Source organism: Carassius auratus, chromosome 39 (assembly GCF_003368295.1).
Source record: "Carassius auratus strain Wakin chromosome 39, ASM336829v1, whole genome shotgun sequence".
In the NCBI taxonomy this organism is placed as follows: domain Eukaryota; kingdom Metazoa; phylum Chordata; class Actinopteri; order Cypriniformes; family Cyprinidae; genus Carassius; species Carassius auratus.
The window spans coordinates 2,293,827-2,312,785 of record NC_039281.1 but is presented as its reverse complement, the minus strand read 5'-3'; the positions used below and the strand labels follow the sequence as shown (position 1 = coordinate 2,312,785).

Below are 18,959 nucleotides of genomic sequence, written 5' to 3'. Positions count from 1 at the left end.
AAAAAGTCAGTGATTTTTTTTTTACGCCACTATGTAGGATAATGATCCCTTGTATGCTGTAAAACTCCGTTTCCCTCAAGAACATTTTTATTATTTTCTGTTTTGTAGGTTTTTTTTTTCATTTGTGCTGCTACATGTGCTTATTTGTTTAATGTTTGCAATTGAACGGATTTGTGTCATATTTATTACTCTTGCAGAGTAAAAAAACACGCTTTAAAGTTGCTGTTTTAATAAGTGTGTCAGTCAAACCGTCCCAGTTCAGTTTGTTGCAGCTCTACCTAATATAAAAGTCATTTAGAATCGGATTCAATGAAAAGATCCGAATCAAAATATTTATTGGTTCGCGAATCGGACACCGGTAGATGCGAGTAATTTTATCTCCTCAAGCCGTGATTGCACGGTTAGTTTTCTTGTGTCCAACTTTATTTGATTAATCTGCCAGTAGAGTTTAATAAACCGGTTAAAAAATAACGACATAAACTGCATATAAAAATAGGTTAAACTTCTTTATATGATGGTTTTTAGGATCACGTTTGATTTTTAATTTGATTGGTGTGATAGTTGGTTTTCTCTCATAAACAATTATTGGAGATCATTATCATAATTATAATGGCAAATATGCTTGTTGATTTGGATGAAAGTTGAGAGTCTTGGTCAGAGCTCCATAAAGCAGACAAACCTGACTTTTCAGCAGCAAGGAAACTACTCTCATGTCAAGAAAAGGTTGAGTACAATGATCATTTTTAGTCACACTTATTGATATCATGATGATTGTAGTGTTTAATAGCAGTACTTTTCCCACCGTGTTTAGATGTTTGCAAAATCTGTGGCATCCTAGAAAGTTCCTCGCACCTTGGCACTGCTGTGGACAGTCATTCAGACAGTGGTCACAGCGAGGAAGAGTCCAGTAATAAAGAATCTACAGTTGTATCATCCTGGATCCCTGATGCAAGCCATGTCCCAGAGAATGACCTTATCAAGTAGGTGCATTACATATTTCTGATATCATCTGCTCTGCTATATCAAGACTGATGATAGTTTTCATGGAGTTTATTTGTCTGTTTTAGGGGTCCAGGTGAAGTTCTGCTGTATTACTGCTACTGTCAGATCCTCAGATCATTTGTCAGTGGTGTAATAGTGGGGAATGCGAATCCCCAAAGATACACGGACAAACTCAGTGAGCCTGTAACTGTGTGATTTTAAGTCTGCAAACTTCTTTTTTTAAAACTGTTGTACCAGTTCAGTCGTGATTTAAAAAATGGGACACTATGCAAATCTTCAGTAAATTACAAATCAATCTCATTCTTAGTTTTATTTGACATTCAAAATCATACTTATTTGAATGAAATAGCTTAATTTGCCCAACAATAATTAGGTCATTCAACTCAAACTACACACAGACTACACACAGACACTGTACACACAGGTACTGTACATATACACACATTAAGAAAAAAACTTAATTTAATAAAATATTTCCTTGAACTTAAGGTTCAAATTAATAAAACGCACACACACAAACTCTCATGGTAGTCATTCAGCATGTAATGCTTCAGTTAAATAGTTTCCCAATGGTTTTGGCAATGTACAAGTTTCCGACATCTGCAAAGTGAACAGCAAAACATTTAATTCATTCACAAAATATAAAATGTCAGTGCACTCTCCTTATTATATAAAAAGTCTGATCTACTAACCTGCTTTATAAAGAAACAATTGGACCCTACTGCCAGTGATAAAAGAGGTACCAGATGGTATCATTGCTCAGTACTGGTCCAAACAACGGATTCAGTTGTGATAGAATAGCAATCAGCCAGCTGAAACATAACCAAAAGTAGTGAATGAACAACATGACAGTGAAGAGAAAATATTGCCAATATTCAGGAAAAAATGTAGCAGCGAAATGTTTGGTATGCACTGCCTCCTAGTGGCTGTTAGAGGACAAACACTATTACATTTCTTCTAAATAACAAATAATTCGCATCAAAGTGGGACAGTTGAGTGGTGTTTTTCTCTTATTTAACGCATTTTACATTTGCGTATTATATGAAACTGGATTAAACTGCACATGGCCTGCACGTGCTTTATTTCTTTTCTAATCGATACTCGAGTTGCCCAAAGGCGGTGTTTGACTTTCAGCTGATAAAGAACAGAACAATCTTGTTATTTAACCACATTAAGTCTCTCTAGACATGTGTAATATAAAGATAATTTAAAGACAATGTACTTACAATAGGTAGCAACAGACTGCAGTTAGCACCAGCATCGTCACAATAACTCTGAAGGATAAAAATAGAGACATGTAACAACTTCTTATGAATAAATAACACGTTTCAGCTATAAATAGCACGTATTATAAATTAACATTTTAAATAAGCATACATGCGTAAAGCGTGTTTTTTTTTAAATCACCTTCGTCCACTTGGCACAGTCACATATAACGTTACATATATATATAAACATATTTGCTTTTCATTTGTACTAAATACGTTACATTTGAATGGAATCTATTTACTAATGTCACACAAGTCAAATCCCAAACTTTATTTTATTGTGACGCTCAATTGTTGGCTTTCGTAAAGTCTTCCTGAACGGAAAAAAAACCATAAAGTGTATTGTTTAAGAACACTTTTCGTTAATAAAGTCTTTGGCATAATAAAATAAAAAATGCATCTATAATTATAAGTTAATAACTTCATACAGATAGTTTAGTAACGTTACAGTAAACTTTCGTTTATGGAAATGCTCATGTTGCTCACCCTCGATTCGGTCCTTTAGGAATAAACCAGGGAATAACTCCACCAATAAGACTCCAAAACAAAGTCATAACTGACATAGCTATCACAAACGTTGTGGCCGCCATGATATTTCTTTGAAGTTCGAGGTTTATTAACTTATTTTCTCTAAAATGAACTTCGTAGACTCCACAGCGTTTGCGTTCAGCACTGTGTGGACTGGACGGTGACGGTCACGTGACTCCTCGAGCCCATAACAGAACACACACATGACTGACGTCTCGCCTCTTCCTCTGCACTCACATCCCACTAAATATACAACTTTCTTTTGATACTGCAAAATGTTTAGTCTGGTACACACTGCATTTTGCCTGGTATTTGCCATGCATATATTTAATCTACTCTAGAGAAACATGAAACCTCTTTTCATTAATTATTTAAAATATCATCCGCTGACTGCTTGCATTGTTAAAACCAATTAGTGCAGCAGAGCGTCATAGGGTTATTAGTTACTAACTGTAAAACTAAATCCATAAAAAATCACGTTGCTTGAAATAAATATTAAAATGTTTTGTATTAAAATGTATCAAGACATGTTTAAAAATTAATAAAAAAAAAGAAAAAAACACTTTCAATAACTTTAAAATTATCGATAGATCGATAAAAAAAATTATAAAAGTGAGACAAAGAGTGAAATAAAAAGGAAAAGCATTTTTAAAACAAGAATGAAGACTGGAACCTGTGGATTAGCATTTGACTGCTGGATTAACTGTAGATTTCCCTCCAAAACTCTAAAGGATTTTTAAAGGAACTTCTAAAGAAAAAGTGTATAAAGAAAAACAAAAACACTGACTACATTCAGATCAATGGGAATCTTCTAGACAACTCTAATTACTACATGAAAAGGGGCCGTCTGTAAGGAATACGTGCACATTTTTAAAGAAGGAATTGGTCGAGGGGGAAGATTAACTACATGTAAAGATGAAATGCTGGATACAGACAACCCAATTCTTACTATAACCTAGCGTACTAAAGGCATCTTCCTTCTGCAAGGCAATGAAGCAAGCCTTAACTCATTTGAGATGTTTCCCCTGCTGAAGGCCAGTGTCGAGGAGAGAAACGAGCCTCAAGAAGACTGCACAGACTCTGAGGAAGGCCCAGTGAAATGTTCACCTTCACCACATGATCATAGACTAAGAGACCGTTTAGCTTTGCTGGAACTGGACTGCACTGAATAAAGAGAGCGTGCTCAAGTCAAACTCTGACACACACACACACAAAAAAAAAAACTCTTCTTCAACAACATATCACAGCCATTAGTCAAACAGAACAAATAAAAGATATTAGAAGAGGGACAGACAGCAGCACTTGTTACGAGATGTGTGGACAATTTCATTGTCTGAAAGTCACAATTTTAAAATTCCCTTACATTAACGTGACCTGCTTCCTATGAAAAAGACAATTGACAAACTTATTAAACAAGTGGTCATATGAGGCGAAGCTATGTCTTGTGTGTAAGAGAAAAAAATAAGAATTTCCCCAGGACTAATTTTTCTGTTTAGAAACCAGTTATTGCTCAAGCTGTGATTTTCAGATGTTATATGAATGAAAACATAGATGGCACTAAAGCTGAGCTTAAATCCAAATTCTTTCATTTCAAGTTCAATTTGGTAACAACATTTCAAACCAAAGCATCACTTTCATATAAAAGACAAAACAAGCACAGAATTTTCAGGTTTGTACAGTCTTTTTATTGTTGCCAAAAGAATCATTTCACTCCTGCATTTTCTCAATGGTCTCCTCCTTGTATTTGCCCTTCTCCTTTCCGTGCTCTCGGGACTTGGCCTTGCGCTCAAGGATCTTCTTGCGATCCTTGTCGAGCTTTAGCCTGGTGATCACCACCTGAACAACAAAAAGATTTATTTCATTAACATTTCCATCAACCTATAATAGCATAAAATAAGCAAGAGTTTATGCAATTAATCAAAAATATATTTCAGCTATAACTAAACAGTTAAGATGTCTAAAAGTTTGAATTAAATTGTTCACTGGATTTGCATTTTGATAATGTACATTGACAATTTGCTATCTGAGGGAAGATTGTGATATATGGATTAGGCCAGTGTGGATCCGGACACAGAGGGAATTCACCCACTTCCATTTTGTATTTCAAGAGCACTAATTATATTTTATATTTTTGTATATTTTGATAAACGTGCATTAAATTTGTAAATCATTTGTTAAACTTTTTTGGAGATGGTCCGAAATGAAAGCCCATGCGAGATATTCAAACTTTTCCTTCACGGCATTTGTTTTCATGACATCCAGTGAGTGTATGATGTTAAGACATATATGGGCAACATTTCACCTCTAATATAAGTATTTTTTTATCTATCTATCTATGGTGGCCCATCACAATATCAAAACTGACAGCCACAAATAGATTTTACAAGAGACTTACACTTCGTTGAATAAATGGAGCACTGCAGGTTAAAAAAATAAAATGCAGCCTGTGTTTTTACATGACTATCTTAAAAGAACCGACCGACTTTAAACAAGCTTTGATTTCATTTTCATTTCATCTTTCCTGTAATGCCTGATAAAGTCACATTCATGAGCCCAGTGCTGATTTGATTATAGCTGTTACTGGGAAAACAATATGCATAAACATATCTCCCACTCCAACAGCGCCTCCTGCTGGCAGAGAATGATGTGTAATTTAGATATGTCAACCTATAGACTTTCAAACATCAAAATGTCATTAATTAATATGCATTTGTGTACAAAATGACAAACATATTTTCCTATTCTATTTTGCCTGAAAAAGCTTCCAACACACTTGCGTGTCGCGTGAAAAATAGGTGTCGGTTCTATTTCTAGCATGTCTCGCGCAGGCAGTCTGCAAGCTCTAACCTGTTAACATGGGAGCAAAATTAAAAACGGACAGGCCACGCAGCTGAGACGCTTACGCCACGCATCCAGTATGTCACCGCACTGATAAAGGAAGTCGCGCTTCTGCTCCATTCATTAACACAGACACGCAGAACATGCAGGATTCATATTTAAATGGACTGTTCAGGCTTAAGATTTACAGATATTAGTCCATATTGTGATTTTATCTAAGTGCAGTGACCTATTTTTGATTAATTCATTCAAAATTTATCGAATTCCGTGCCATTCCTACAGTTAAACTGTAAATTCCGTTTTCTGCATCGCAGAAATCATAGGGTCCTAGTTGTGGTATGTCAGCTCTATTTTGCAATGGACACAGGCCATGACGTTCTCTTTACATTTTCCCTCAAATCAAAACACATTTTTTTAAATCATTTCAGCCCTAGATTAATCGTGCAGCCCTAATATATACTATTGACTCTCTAACAATACAAAGCTAGTTAAAGAGCCTTTAGCTAGCTCTATTGCATGCAACTGAAACGTGACCCCGTAAGCTTATGCATTTGTAGGTTGGTAACATTGGCAACTTATGAAGAACAATCAGACACTTTCTCATCAAAAAAAGTAATCCAAGATAACTGTAAATATGCAAATTTTGAAATGTCAAATACAGCACTTGTTAAAAAGCATCTATCACTTATGTGGAAATGAAAGAACAGTGTTACGAAAGTTACCCTTAAGGCGGTCGCACACCGGACGAGAAGCGCAGCGTCGTGCCACATGTAGGACAACTCGAGGTATTGCACATTCTATACGCTGGAGCTCAATATCGAATCAAGTTCTGAGCAGCAAGATGAATGAGTTTTAATTCACTTTCTTTATTATTCTTTTAATTGATAATAGCTGAGTTTTGACCGTTAATGAAAATAATCTGTGTTATAATTTAGTCTAGAATGTCACTAGCATTCTAGATTGCCTGTCATCAATTGTTTTGCATTATAAGCAATTTCAGCATTTCTAATGCTGTAGCTAGTAATACTGATTTGTTTGCTCAAAAACATTTTTATATAGGTATGCTTATTTCTTAACATTTCTAATGACTGTCACTGGACATTTTACCTCAGATCGACAATTAAGACATTCCTATCTGAAAAACCGATGACAAATCTATCTTCCTCCACGTTTATGACTTCCCCATGTTGTCTTTGAACAATCTATGGTTGGTTGCATATAATTCTGGGTTTTTCCCCTACGTCGTTGATTAGTTTTTCATCTATTGTGTTCCGATTCTCTGCTATTTGAATGAGACCTTGTAAATCCACTAGGTGGCTGTAATCACAACAGGCAAATACTGTAATATTTTGCATATTTAAAAATTACATTTACATTTATTCATTTGGCTGATGCTTTTATCCAAAGCGACTTACAATTGCTATATATGTCAGAAGTCGCACGCCTCTGGAGCAATTAGGGGTTAACTGTCTTGCTCAGGGACACATTGGCGTCTCACAGTGGATTCGAACCTGGGTCTCTCACACCAAAGGCATGTCTATCCACTGCGCCAACACCACCCCCCTTTAAAAATGTCTCAAGAGAAAAATAAGATTAAAAGGACTACGTTTATTATACATTTAATTATATATGTTTACATTTTATTCAAGCTGTACAACTAATGTAAGTAGTATTTTGCAGTGGCATCTTGGTATAATGTATGAACAAAGGTTAGAAACAAATTTGTTATTTAATAAAAACTATGCAGATGGCGCTCTGTGGCACGGCAGAAATTTGAACAGAACTCAGTTTTGAGTTGTAGCTGGGCGCTGCGGACAGATGCCGAATGGCACGGTGGTGTGTGTATACTCAGAGAATAATGCGTTCAAATTTAAAAGACATGGCACGGCGCTTCTCGTCTGGTGTGCGACCCCCTTTAATCTCAGACAGAAATGTGAAGCCAGTCCAAAACTGGCATGACAATTCAGTAGTAGTGTTTTGATGCATTTAATAGACAGAGCCGTAGATCACTGACAAGCTACACAATATCGCGTGAATTATTGAATGATTGTTGAAGGCAATAATGAATGTGATATTGCATAGCTTGTCAGTGATCTATGGCTCTATTAAATGGCGCTCCATTTGAAAGCAATTCATGCCGATTTAGCGGTAATCACGGAACCAGATTAACTGACTAGATGCGCATATGATCATATCAATAGATATATCGCCCAGCCCTAGCTAGAACCTATTCAAATGCATTTAGGATAGACTGGCCATCATTCTCTCTAGACATGACACAACCACTAGTTATTTTTTCAGTAACATTCACATCTCATGTTTTGCATTAAAAAAAAACTAAAAAACAACTGGAAATAAAATATACCTTGCTGGGGTGGATGCCAACATGAACTGTGGTGCCGTTGGCCTTCTCTCGCTGAACACGCTCGATGTAAATGACATACTTCTTCCTGTAGACCTGGACAACTTTGCCGATCTGCTGGCCTTTGTAGTGTCCCCGGACAACCTGGTGATGAGAGAGAGAAAAGCAAGCATTGTTATGCCGAGTGACCAGTACTAAATTAAATGACATTTCAATACATCACTCGTAATATTGACCAGGCAGGAAAACTGGTTATGTCCTCACCTGGACCTCATCGTCTTTACGGATGGGCATCGATCTCACGTTGTACTTCTGGCGGAGCTCTTTGGACAGAGGGGAGGACATGATCTTCCTGCGGATGTGTGAAGGGGCATTGAAGTGCCTCTTGCGGTTTTTGCGCCGTGAGGAAGTCACAAATTTATTGAGCTTCATGATGGCTGCTGATGAAAAGGACAATTAAAATTAACTTTGAACATAAAAAACTAAAGAATAAATGTAGCTGGGTTGCATTAAAGCCACATTCAACACATAGGAAAAACTAGGCTTGTAAAAAAATTAACCCATGTCAAACTTTACTGACACTTGGTTTTGTCCGATACACCAGACATCTCTCAATGGACATATCAGCAGTGATATATATATATACATACACACACACACACACACAATAATACCCTGAAAGCGTTATTTGTTTATTGATAACACAGTGCATTTGAAAAGCATGTTCAACATCTCGTGGTATTACTTGTAATTCCAAAATGACATGACAATATAAGCACACACATCTTAGGTTTTCATACTCATGTTGTGCTTCAAGGGCGTTAAGACGCAACACGTTTAAAACAACACATAGCAAACACAAACGGAAAGTATAGCCTTGTGTTTTGAAAAATGTAGTTCTCCGCACGGGAGAGAGCACAGCTCCTATAGCAGGCACTGGCTGAACATCGGCGACTTAAAACACCCGAAATGTCCCACCGTTACGTGTAAAATAACACATATAAATTGAAAGTAGTGATATTATGTAGCGATAAGTTGTGTTTTAAACTTTGAGGACATAAAATCCACGCGGATGCCAAAGGATGTTCAAGAAATGCTTTAGCAATCTTAGCTTACCCTGCCGACTTGTTTGTATGGCCGCCGGAAAAGAGACTTTAGAACTACATCCGCCAGAATTAGTTGTAGCTCAAATCTCGCGAGATCTTGGATAGAATGTGATCCTGAAGTAGCTGTCAGTTATGCAAGTGTCACGGTGGAAATAACATCAGATATAAAGGTCTAAAATATAAATAAATAATTAATAGTTTTTACTATTTTGTGTACTGAAAAAAAATATTATTTTAAAAATGTACACACATATATATATATATATATATATATATATATATATATATATATTAAAAAAAACGTGTGATATTGATGCATTTAAAATTGGGAGAATTACCAGTCGGTTACTGGTCCTTTCTTTAATTATTTTGCAGGTTGTTTGCAAATATAACAATAGCAAAAGTAACAAATTCTCAGTGCTCAGCTCATGTCCTTATAATAGTGTGATTGCCCGCCTGCTCAGAATTCCAGTTTAAGCTGGTAAAGTTAACTATGTTTTGGAAGGTGGCAGCTGTATCGCTGGTCAGAGCTGGATATTATGTGAGGCATGGTGGAAAGGTGGTGGACCATGCAAAAAACACCCAGACAGACTACCAGCTAGAACCCAGCTACCATTTTCCAAAACAGCTTGAATTCAGCTTTCCAGCACTTAACAATCTTATTAATTCAGCAAGCAAAAACATAAAACAAATGTAATGAATAGCCATGCACAGCAATTATATTGCAAAATAAACATTATTAGTTTCCCCCTGACATAATTTAGTCACCCTCATGTCATTTCAAACCTGTATGCGTTTCTTTCTCCTGTGAAACACAAAAGAAGATATATTGAAGAATGCTGATTACCAAACAGTTTTGTTTCCCATTGACCTCCACTGTATATATATATATTTTTTTTTTTACCATAAGTTGAATAATGTTTAATTACATTATTCAAAATATCTTATTTTACATTCCAGAGAAAACTTATATGAAAAGTTATACAAGTTTGGAAACCACACGAGAGAGTAAATAATGACGGAATCTATTTTTCGCTGGACTATCCATTGAACAAAGTTACAGTCTTGCTGTCTTTCATTCACTCCCAAACATCACAATGTCTTGTGAAGTTTCACAGGTGATTTAACAAAGAAAAAAAAAAATGCTTGGGACTTCCTTTGTCAAAAGATTACAGAAGAAAAAAGAAGGCAAATCTGAGTCACTAGCCATTTTATTAGAATGATATAATTGTCAATGAGTTTGAAAACAGTTTTCATTCAACACAATATTATGTGTGTCTGTTTTTCTGGCTTTTATCCAACCAGCCTTCAAAAATAGCAAAACACAGTTTGCCACAACTGTTCTCTTTGATTCTGCAGGTCTACACTGCCCGGACATGTCATACGAGCAGGTGTTCTTTTACACAGCTCATAGCCGTCCATTGTGAAAATGAATAAAGCATTGAATGAGCAAGATCAGGGGAAAACATGGATTGACCAAATCTGTAGATGTAGACAGTGTTCTTTAGCCTGTAGTTTGGTTCACAGAATGGGTCTAAGGAGCATAAAGCTCTGTCTGGTTGTTTGTTCTCTCTGGGCTTTAGGACTTAAGAATAAAAAGGGTCTTTTGAGTGCATACGATTGAATAGACACACATGAAAACAACAAAGGTACAGAGGTTAGTGCTCTGTGAAATTGGACAAGATTCTATTGAAAACCTCTCATACACCTGTAAATTTGCAATAATACACTCTCTTTTAACTAATGATTAACTTACTATCTATCTATCTATCTATCTATCTATCTATCTATCTATCTATCTATCTATCTATCTATCTATCTATCTATCTATCTTATACACTCTTAAAAATAAAGGTGCTTCATGATGCCAGAAGAACCTTTTTGTCTAAATGGTTCCATGAAAAGCCTTTAACATCTAAAGAATCTTTCTGTTTCACGCAAGGTTGTTATTGGTGAAAGAAAGTTCTTCAGATTATTAAAAGGTAAGAAAGAGATGGTTCTTAAAAGAACCGTTGACTGAATTGTTCTTTGTGAAAACAAAAATGGTTCTTATATGGCATCTTTTGAAGAACCTTTTAAAGCACCTAAATTTTTAAGAGTGTATATCTGTTTATATCTTTATCTATCTATCTATCTTTCTGTCTATCTATCTATCTATCTATCTATCTATCTATCTATCTAATGTGTTTGAGAGGGTAAGAAGAATAGGATTATTCTTGTATATAGCTATATATCTTGATGTGGCCCCACCTTGAACTGTTTGGTTCAGGTGTGTCCCTGTAGGCTACTGTGTCAGTGTGAGGCGTGACACTTCAGTATGAGTAATCCCACGCTCCTTCCATTCAATACATACACAGCGAGGAGACAAATGTGACAACTTATTGCACTCTGACTGAAAACAATGTGGAAAAATATATGGAATAAGGTGAGTATCAGAAAAGTGAAATATGTGTTTACTCGGTAAAGCATTATAAGAATTAAATTAAAGCCTCTGTACTTCATATTGCAGGTGTTCATGGTCCTGATGGTGGGGAACCTGTTTGTGCCCACTGACACAAAGTACACCAATAGAGAAGGAAAGTCTCGGAGACGGAAACTGGAGTCACATCCTCGCCGGAACGCCACGTCTGTCAAAATCTCACCGGATCCAATGATGACAGGTCCAGAATCAGGTGTGATGCCCGGTGCTGTTGAAACTGACTTTGACAAGAGTATTGAGGACATGGTGTCTCAGGTCCGAAACAATCCCAACTTATCCATAAACACATGTGTGGTGGATCGCAAACTTTGGATGTCCAACAGTCGCAGCCTTTCTCCCTGGTCCTACAGGTGGGTGTCATACAGAGTTCATTGTTAGTTTCATCTTTGAAATGCAAACATTATGAAAATTACTATATTAATATTAACCCCTATGTTCTGATTGTAGATTGAGAGACCTCAAAATTAATTAAAACAGAAATTATTTGTATCATTGTAAATTATTTTATGCATCCTTGCATAAAATATTTTGCTTTAAATTGCTTTAAATCCTTGCATCCTAAAGCAGCCTAAATGCAGCCTAAAAAAAATTAGGAAAAAAAATCTTACCGACCTCAAACTTTAGTTTATACATAGGCCTATTTTATTTCTACCTTTTTAATGTAATTTTTTGAATGCCTTTGACCAGAATCAACCACGATGAGGACCGCAAGCCCGTGGACATCCCGGAGGCCGTGTGTTCGTGTGTGGGCTGCATCAATCCTTTCACCATGCAGGAGGATCGGGCTATGACCAGCGCCCTCATCTACTCCAAGATCCCCGTGCGCAGAATCCTGTGCCACCGGCCAACCAGGAAACCGACGAAGAACAAGAAATGCGTTCCCCGTTACAGATCGGTGGTGGAGAGCATCGCCGTGGGGTGCACGTGCATCGTGGGGTAGCCGAATGGGACCAACCTTCTGCAAATAAACCGGATCCCAATTGTGAATATCAAGATTTTATGTAGGGTATAAAACCACAAACGTAGCTGTGTAGGCACCTTTTCTATTTTGAAAAGGTGATTTTTATTTAAGATCTTGAACATTTATTGTCGTTAAGTATTAATTGTTGTGACATTTCGGGCAGATCGTTTTAGTGGCTATATGTTACGGAACTGTAAAGTGTTTTTATGTAAGAAAGAGAACTTAATTGTGACATGTCTACAAAAAGCCTAATATTATTTTCAATAATAATAAATTTCAATCATGGTATAGGGTTGTCTGTTTAAGATCGCCCTCTACTGACCAAAATATAAGAAATTGATACAAAGAGGAGACACTTTTATGATTTCATAATAATTTTGTTTTCATGGTTTTCTTTCATTTTAATGTGGGGTTGGTAACTGGATTGAAACAGAACCCGAGGACACTTTAAAGTATTTTGTTCATAAATGTTATCCACTATGTTTCTCATATGTTACTAATAGTTATTTTCAGTATATATTTGCAAATTGAGAAATGACATCGTGTCTTTAATGTAAATAAAATATACGAAACATAAATAAATGTACTGGATTTTTTTTCCTTTTTTTTTTTTTTGGTCGGTGTGTTAAGAAAATGTCATAGCTATGTATAAAGTAGCTAAATATGATCGTGCCAGCTCTTCACTGAAAACACATGAGCGACACAAAATGTACAATTTTTAAACATTTATACAATGATTTCATGATTCAGAATAAATGAATAAATGTAATTAAAAATGTTCTTCTTGTCTTCAAACAACTCAAAATGATACCTTGCTACTTGGGATGTTCTTACAAACAATATCAAATAATATTCTTATAAAATAAGACACTTTAGCTCCTGCTCTCGTGCGCCATCAGCAGGTCTCGATCGATCATCACCTCAGTCATGTTAGTGATCAGCGAGGAACAGTAATCGAGAAAAATACAGGAGAAGGACACATCATGCCCGGTATGTGTTTGGCTGATTAAATGACATAATCTCATTATGTCATAATCTTATAAACTGAGAACGTGAGTTTAAGTCTGATCGTTATTGTTTGATTGCTTGCGAGAAGGACGCGTTTCAGGTGAACGACCCTGGCGTTTGGTGCAGGTGAAGGGTCCATCGGAGGCGACGGCGGCTGAAGGTAGGAACTGACGGACATCTGGACAATGATGCACTCTCAGATTATTTCCAACGCTCTCAGTGGGATATTTTAATCTAATAATGTACTTTCAGTATTCTAGATTTAATGTGATATTTTAAATAAGGGCGTTTCAGACTTTTTGACCCCTTCCTACAATATAGCCCTGTATTTTAAAAAAGAACAATTATTACAAAAAAGAAAAAAAAGAGGAGGGGGGGGGGGTCTAAAGTGATATTACAATATTAAAAAATATCCTAAAATGGCTTTTATGTTGTTATTACTAAACCTCAAGCAAATTATTAAAACATTTACTTTTATTAAAAAGTGATTTTTTTTCATACCCACTAAAATACAAATAGAGAGAGAATATATATTATATATATCACATAATTTTAATGACAGTCTATATATAATCACAATTTTTATTTCTTACTGTTATTAACTTTATAACATTACTTTATGCGCACCCCCCCACCCCCAAATTCTGACACAATACAATTTACAGTATGTATACACAGTATGCTCTTTACAAATAATAACTTAATATAATTTTTCCACTTTTTGCAGAGAAATGTATAGAAAACAGTAAACTTTAACATTTTTCCCCTCTCTTTTGACAAACAACCTGTTGTGTTCCTATAATTGTAATTCGTCAAGAGCATTGAAGTGACAACACTGCTAGTGAAGCAGTCTACTTGCCAAGATATTGCCATTCTGAGTATGAAATATCGTTTTTGAGCCAGAATATAGGAAATTAGGCCTAATCAATCAAGCAGCTACGCTCATAATTTGAAGAATGTCTGTGAATTAGTGAAGACTGTTAGTTAATTGAGCTGCAAGCAGAATAATCCATTTACCTTCACGGAAACATTGCACAGAATTGCATATTGCAGCTGGACTGTTGTACATGGCAAAACTTTTTTATAGCTCTGTACTATATACAAACACAAATCTCTAGGAGACCACTATTTCAGCTTTTCGGATTCAATATATCCAGGACTGTGACTCTATATTTAGAAGCTCTTGTGGCTCATAAATATTCATTGAGGTTTTAGTGCTTTCTTTAAAAAAAGACGCAGCGTGAGTTCCCAACAGTGAGTCAGGCAGCGTGTGTCAGGGAGTAGGAGGAGAGAGAGAGAGAGAAAGAGAGGGATGGTTGGTGAGAGTGAACTCTTTGATATTTTGATATGCTGATACCCGGGGGACAAGCACAGATGGCACCTGTTCTCAGAGGCATTGGCCACTCTCGCTGACTACTCAGTGTGTGATTTCCGTCACCAAATATCATACATGAGTCTTCACATTTGTACTGGGGGGTCCGGGTGGCATTTGTCTAAATAAATAAATAAACAATGAGCTAAGTGTTTGTTCAGCATCAGAATTCTGACATATGTTTCTGTTTAAGGTGCTGTGTGATAACAAGGGTACTTATACTTTTAGATTAGGTTGATTAAGCAGATGGTCTCTGCGTCTAATTGTGACACCTCTGTGCATATTAAACAAAAGAAACAAATATGATGGAATTAATTCATAAACATAAACAGTGCACATATAATGCAAAGCAAAAACAATGGCAATATATCATTTAAAACGAAATGTAATGCTATATGTGTATAACATGATCTGCTTGGGCATTGGCCAAGATTCTCAAATTATTTACAATGAATACAGTGTATATATTATATTTAACAAGACAATAGGCTACATGTGTTTTTACAGCGGAATATTCTGAAAAAGTCGTAAGTACACCCTCAGAAAAAGGGTACCTTTACCTTTAAGCGTACATTTTGAAAAGGTGCTGCCCCAGTGACAACGTTTGTCCCTTTTTTTCTGAGAGTGTATAAAGTATATAACATTTTAATTTAAGGATGAAAAACATAAAATGTCATTTCCAGATGTTCCCAAAATGTGAGTCGCAACTGATTATTTTTTATAGTCCTATTTTTATTCTAATTTTGTTGTTAGTTATGTACATTCAGTATTTTGTTATTTTTTTATTGTTTAGTTAATGTTTTTGTACATATTTTATATTATTATATTGTTTCACTCTGATGGTGTTTTATGTTTAAGTCCTATATAAAACCTGAGTCATCTTATGAAAATAAAACATGGTTTTATTGTAGTAAAAGTGTAGTAACCATTTGTTGTTGTTGTTGTTTGCCATATTGATTACCATTCCTATAACCACAGTTTTACTACAAATACCATAACTAGTGGAGCAAAAGCTACTTTTTTTGTAATAAAACCATGATTCATTTTAGTAAGGACGTCCTTATGTTACTTGAACTTTTTGAACAGTATCATAATACTGAAAGAAAATGTTCAGAACGTTGTACGAAACGTTTTTGTAACCTTCAAACAACGTTTCATTCACGACGTGTTTCAAAACAACGTTCCCACAACGTTATAATTTGTTACCTGGGATACCGAATTTAATGCGAAAAACGAGACTGTGGGAGATAGACAGTAGAAATTCTAAACGATATAAAGGTCGTAGATCACGTCATCTTCACAGTTAACCACTTTAAAAACTGCATGGAGTTTTTTTAAACACTCGGTATGTTGTTAAAAAAACCTGTACACTTTCATTCCTGTATAAAAAAAATATACACGGTCAACATATTAAATTGAATATTAATAAAGAAATTGTATTAATAGCGGTATAAATGACAACCAATAGATGGCGCTATTGGACAGCTTTAAATTGAACAGCAAAAGTTTACAGTCACTCTCATAAACATGTGATTCCATGTCATGCTTCTAAACTTAGCTCTCTGATCAGTCGGGCTGTGCACAGTACACTCCTGGTCAGAGGGGAAATGTCCAGGTAACAATTTAACTGCCCTCATCACCGCCCCTCCAAACCGAAGCTCAGGAAAACAGCTCAACCTTCCGTCCTTCCGAAGGAAAACATGATGAACTGTGAGGATGCACAGCACGTCTTCTTGAACCACGCGTGAGAAGTGTTTAGGATGCTGCTGTAACTCCGCACGCATCCAGCGAGCAGCAGCAGCAGCCCTCCTCCGGTCCGGATCTGCTGTCATCGCGGCGCGGATGGTGGGAAAGCAGCCTCCCAAAGGAACACAGACGAAAGAAAGATGAAATGTTTCTCCCGATACCTGCCTTACCTCTTCCGCCCTCCGAGCATCCTGCACTCCTCGAGCTGTCACACGGAAGGTACGTTGCTGGACGTTGTTTTTACTCGGCCACAGTGTGCTGAAGCGATGCTATAATGACAACTTTCTCTCTGGAAGTGCTAGGGATGTTTACCTTTAGCAAGGCTTATTTTACAACTCCGTGGGGTAGCCTAGTATGTGCTCAAGAATGAGTGGGGTCTTTTTTTAGTTTTATTCATTGAAAATTCTTTTTTTTTTTTTTGCCATAACTTTCATTTTTATTTATTTTATTTTCAGGTCTAACCTTCATGTTTAAATAGAAAAATCCCAGTTTTTCAGCAGAGTCTTAGACTTTAGGTACAAATAATTACGGCTGGCATACAACCGGAACATTTTTCCTTTATGTATGCTATGCACTTATATGTTTTTCAATAGTCTCAGACTCCTGGACTAAAGTTGGATATTTGGATATATCAAACAAACTGTGATAGATGTGACGTGTGTTTTTGTCCTAAAAAGCTCAAGTGGTAGAGCATTGTGTTTTTAAGCGTAATGTTGCGCATCTGCTACATGCATACATTTACATTTATAAGATTTATCCTTACAGAGAGCAGATGAACACAATTTGAGATGAATACAATTCTTAAGTGTTGTATTATTTCATAAGTCCTGAGCAAATGAACAACCTTTTCAGTTATGAATCCATGCTGTTCTCTTTCTTAAGCCTTCTGCTATGCTTTGATGACAGTTTTGTTACAATCATAAAAGCAGATTTCATATTTTCTGGTTATGCAATTCTGTGTCAGACTGGCAGATGTGGTTAAATAAAACAGCTTGTGTTCATTTGTGTAGAAAAAGTTTTATTATCTGGTCCAAGAAACATCCTTGTGAGCACTTGTGTGTATGTGTGAATTTTATTTGCCGGTCAGGGTGCCCTACATCATGTTTACAACACTGTTGAACAGCAGAGCTTGTCGACCATGAAAGTCTGATTTACTTTTGCCCTCTCTCGCTTTTTACCATTAAATAGGAAAATGTGACCCTCCACGCATCTAAAAAGATCATTGGCTATTCAAATGATTCTGTATTATCTCTATAGTTACAAGATGTTATTGATTCTGCACGGTGTAAAAATGAAAACAGGGTCAGTTCCTAAGGCTGCACTGTCTCAGCCTGATGCTGTAAATTATTGTAAGATTATTTCTCTGGACACTGTAGTCAGATTTAGTCTATCAGAGGGCACAAAAACTGAAAACAAAAAACTGATGCTGTTATTAAAAATGATAACCTTCATTACCCTCATATGAAAAGAAACCTAGTATCTTTATGTGATGATTTCCATCCAGATGCGAATATAAAGATTAAAACTGGCCTGCATCAGTCAGCGAATGTGCTCATGAGCCATAAAGAGTGTCTTTAAATCCATGTTATTATTACATCCATGGTTTACATTTTATATCATGCATTATATAAAGAGCATGAACATTTTGTGTTCATTAACAAAATATTCTTGCTAAATGATGCAGCCACCTTGTGTTGAACACATGACCATGACGTCTGTTTGACAGGAACATGCTGAGGTTGAATGTGGGAAAATTCCACTCGGGTTTTCCCTCCTCTGACTTCTTCTGGAATGCGGCATTAGTCGCGTCATTTGCGGCTCAAGGGATTCACTCAAAGGCCTCAGTGAGCAAAGATGTCAGATTTCAAATTTGAGAGGTCCTGCGGCATATTACCAAGTGCTATTGAAACGAACGAATGCTAACAAAATGATAGACATCCTTGCATGAAACCAGTTATTCCCACATTTCTTTTTAAGTGTAGAGCTTTAAATAAGATCACACGATCAACTCATATCTATAAACAACTCACATTAAAGTGAGTCTTTACGCAAGATTTAGCTATCATATGCCTCTGTTTAGAGCAATGATAGACACAAATTTATTGAACAAGTTTTAATGACGCAACAATACATTAATTATTCATCGCTGGCAGATTTTCTTGGCAGTCGTGCCAGGGAATCTGTTTTAGAGAAGCCTTGAGCTCCTGGTCATTTTGAAACGGTTGTAACCTCTATAATCAAGCATTTCATAACAACAAACGGGGTCACCTTGGCTTTCCGACCCTAGAT

The 18,959-nt window shown here is 36.3% G+C and overlaps 4 protein-coding genes and 1 long non-coding RNA gene across 6 annotated transcripts in view; 3 read left to right on the top strand and 2 right to left on the bottom strand.

Annotated features, from left to right (window-relative positions):
* The first annotated feature begins 53 nt into the window (after window positions 1–53).
* Window positions 54–1,302, top strand: LOC113057653 (uncharacterized). The gene is made up of 3 exons (XR_003277859.1): window positions 54–723; window positions 812–980; window positions 1,068–1,302. It is a non-coding gene; the product is annotated as an uncharacterized LOC113057653 (long non-coding RNA).
* A 139-nt stretch (window positions 1,303–1,441) lies between these two features.
* On the bottom strand, window positions 1,442–2,986 carry LOC113057650 (V-type proton ATPase subunit e 1-like). Its single transcript, XM_026225094.1, has 4 exons — window positions 2,757–2,986; window positions 2,229–2,276; window positions 1,695–1,814; window positions 1,442–1,602 (listed from the first exon to the last, which is right to left on the bottom strand). Exons 1-3 carry the CDS (start codon window positions 2,858–2,860, stop codon window positions 1,721–1,723), a joined length of 246 nt encoding a protein of 81 aa, XP_026080879.1. The 5' UTR covers window positions 2,861–2,986; the 3' UTR covers window positions 1,442–1,602; window positions 1,695–1,720.
* A 1,474-nt stretch (window positions 2,987–4,460) lies between these two features.
* LOC113057648 (60S ribosomal protein L26) lies at window positions 4,461–9,222 on the bottom strand. Of its 2 annotated transcripts, none has more exons than XM_026225092.1 (4): window positions 9,115–9,222; window positions 8,263–8,435; window positions 8,002–8,142; window positions 4,461–4,634 (listed from the first exon to the last, which is right to left on the bottom strand). In XM_026225092.1, the coding sequence occupies exons 2-4, from the start codon at window positions 8,428–8,430 to the stop codon at window positions 4,506–4,508; spliced, it is 438 nt and encodes a 145-aa protein (XP_026080877.1). In that variant the 5' UTR covers window positions 8,431–8,435; window positions 9,115–9,222; the 3' UTR covers window positions 4,461–4,505. The 2 variants fall into 2 exon arrangements, with proteins under 2 accessions (XP_026080877.1, XP_026080876.1); XM_026225091.1 differs by having other exon boundaries at window positions 8,263–8,438; window positions 9,115–9,209.
* Window positions 9,223–11,430: 2,208 nt separating this feature from the next.
* Window positions 11,431–12,944, top strand: LOC113058133 (interleukin-17B-like). Its single transcript, XM_026225812.1, has 3 exons — window positions 11,431–11,529; window positions 11,614–11,933; window positions 12,271–12,944. Exons 1-3 carry the CDS (start codon window positions 11,506–11,508, stop codon window positions 12,521–12,523), a joined length of 597 nt encoding a protein of 198 aa, XP_026081597.1. The 5' UTR covers window positions 11,431–11,505; the 3' UTR covers window positions 12,524–12,944.
* A 3,544-nt stretch (window positions 12,945–16,488) lies between these two features.
* The window catches only part of LOC113057646 (serine/threonine-protein phosphatase 2A 55 kDa regulatory subunit B beta isoform-like), a 48,988-nt gene continuing 46,517 nt past the window's right edge, over window positions 16,489–18,959 (top strand). Inside the window, exon 1 of the mRNA XM_026225088.1 lies at window positions 16,489–16,889. Coding sequence (XP_026080873.1) covers window positions 16,811–16,889 — 79 coding nt within the window. The 5' untranslated portion in view covers window positions 16,489–16,810. The remainder of the gene's footprint in view (window positions 16,890–18,959) is intronic.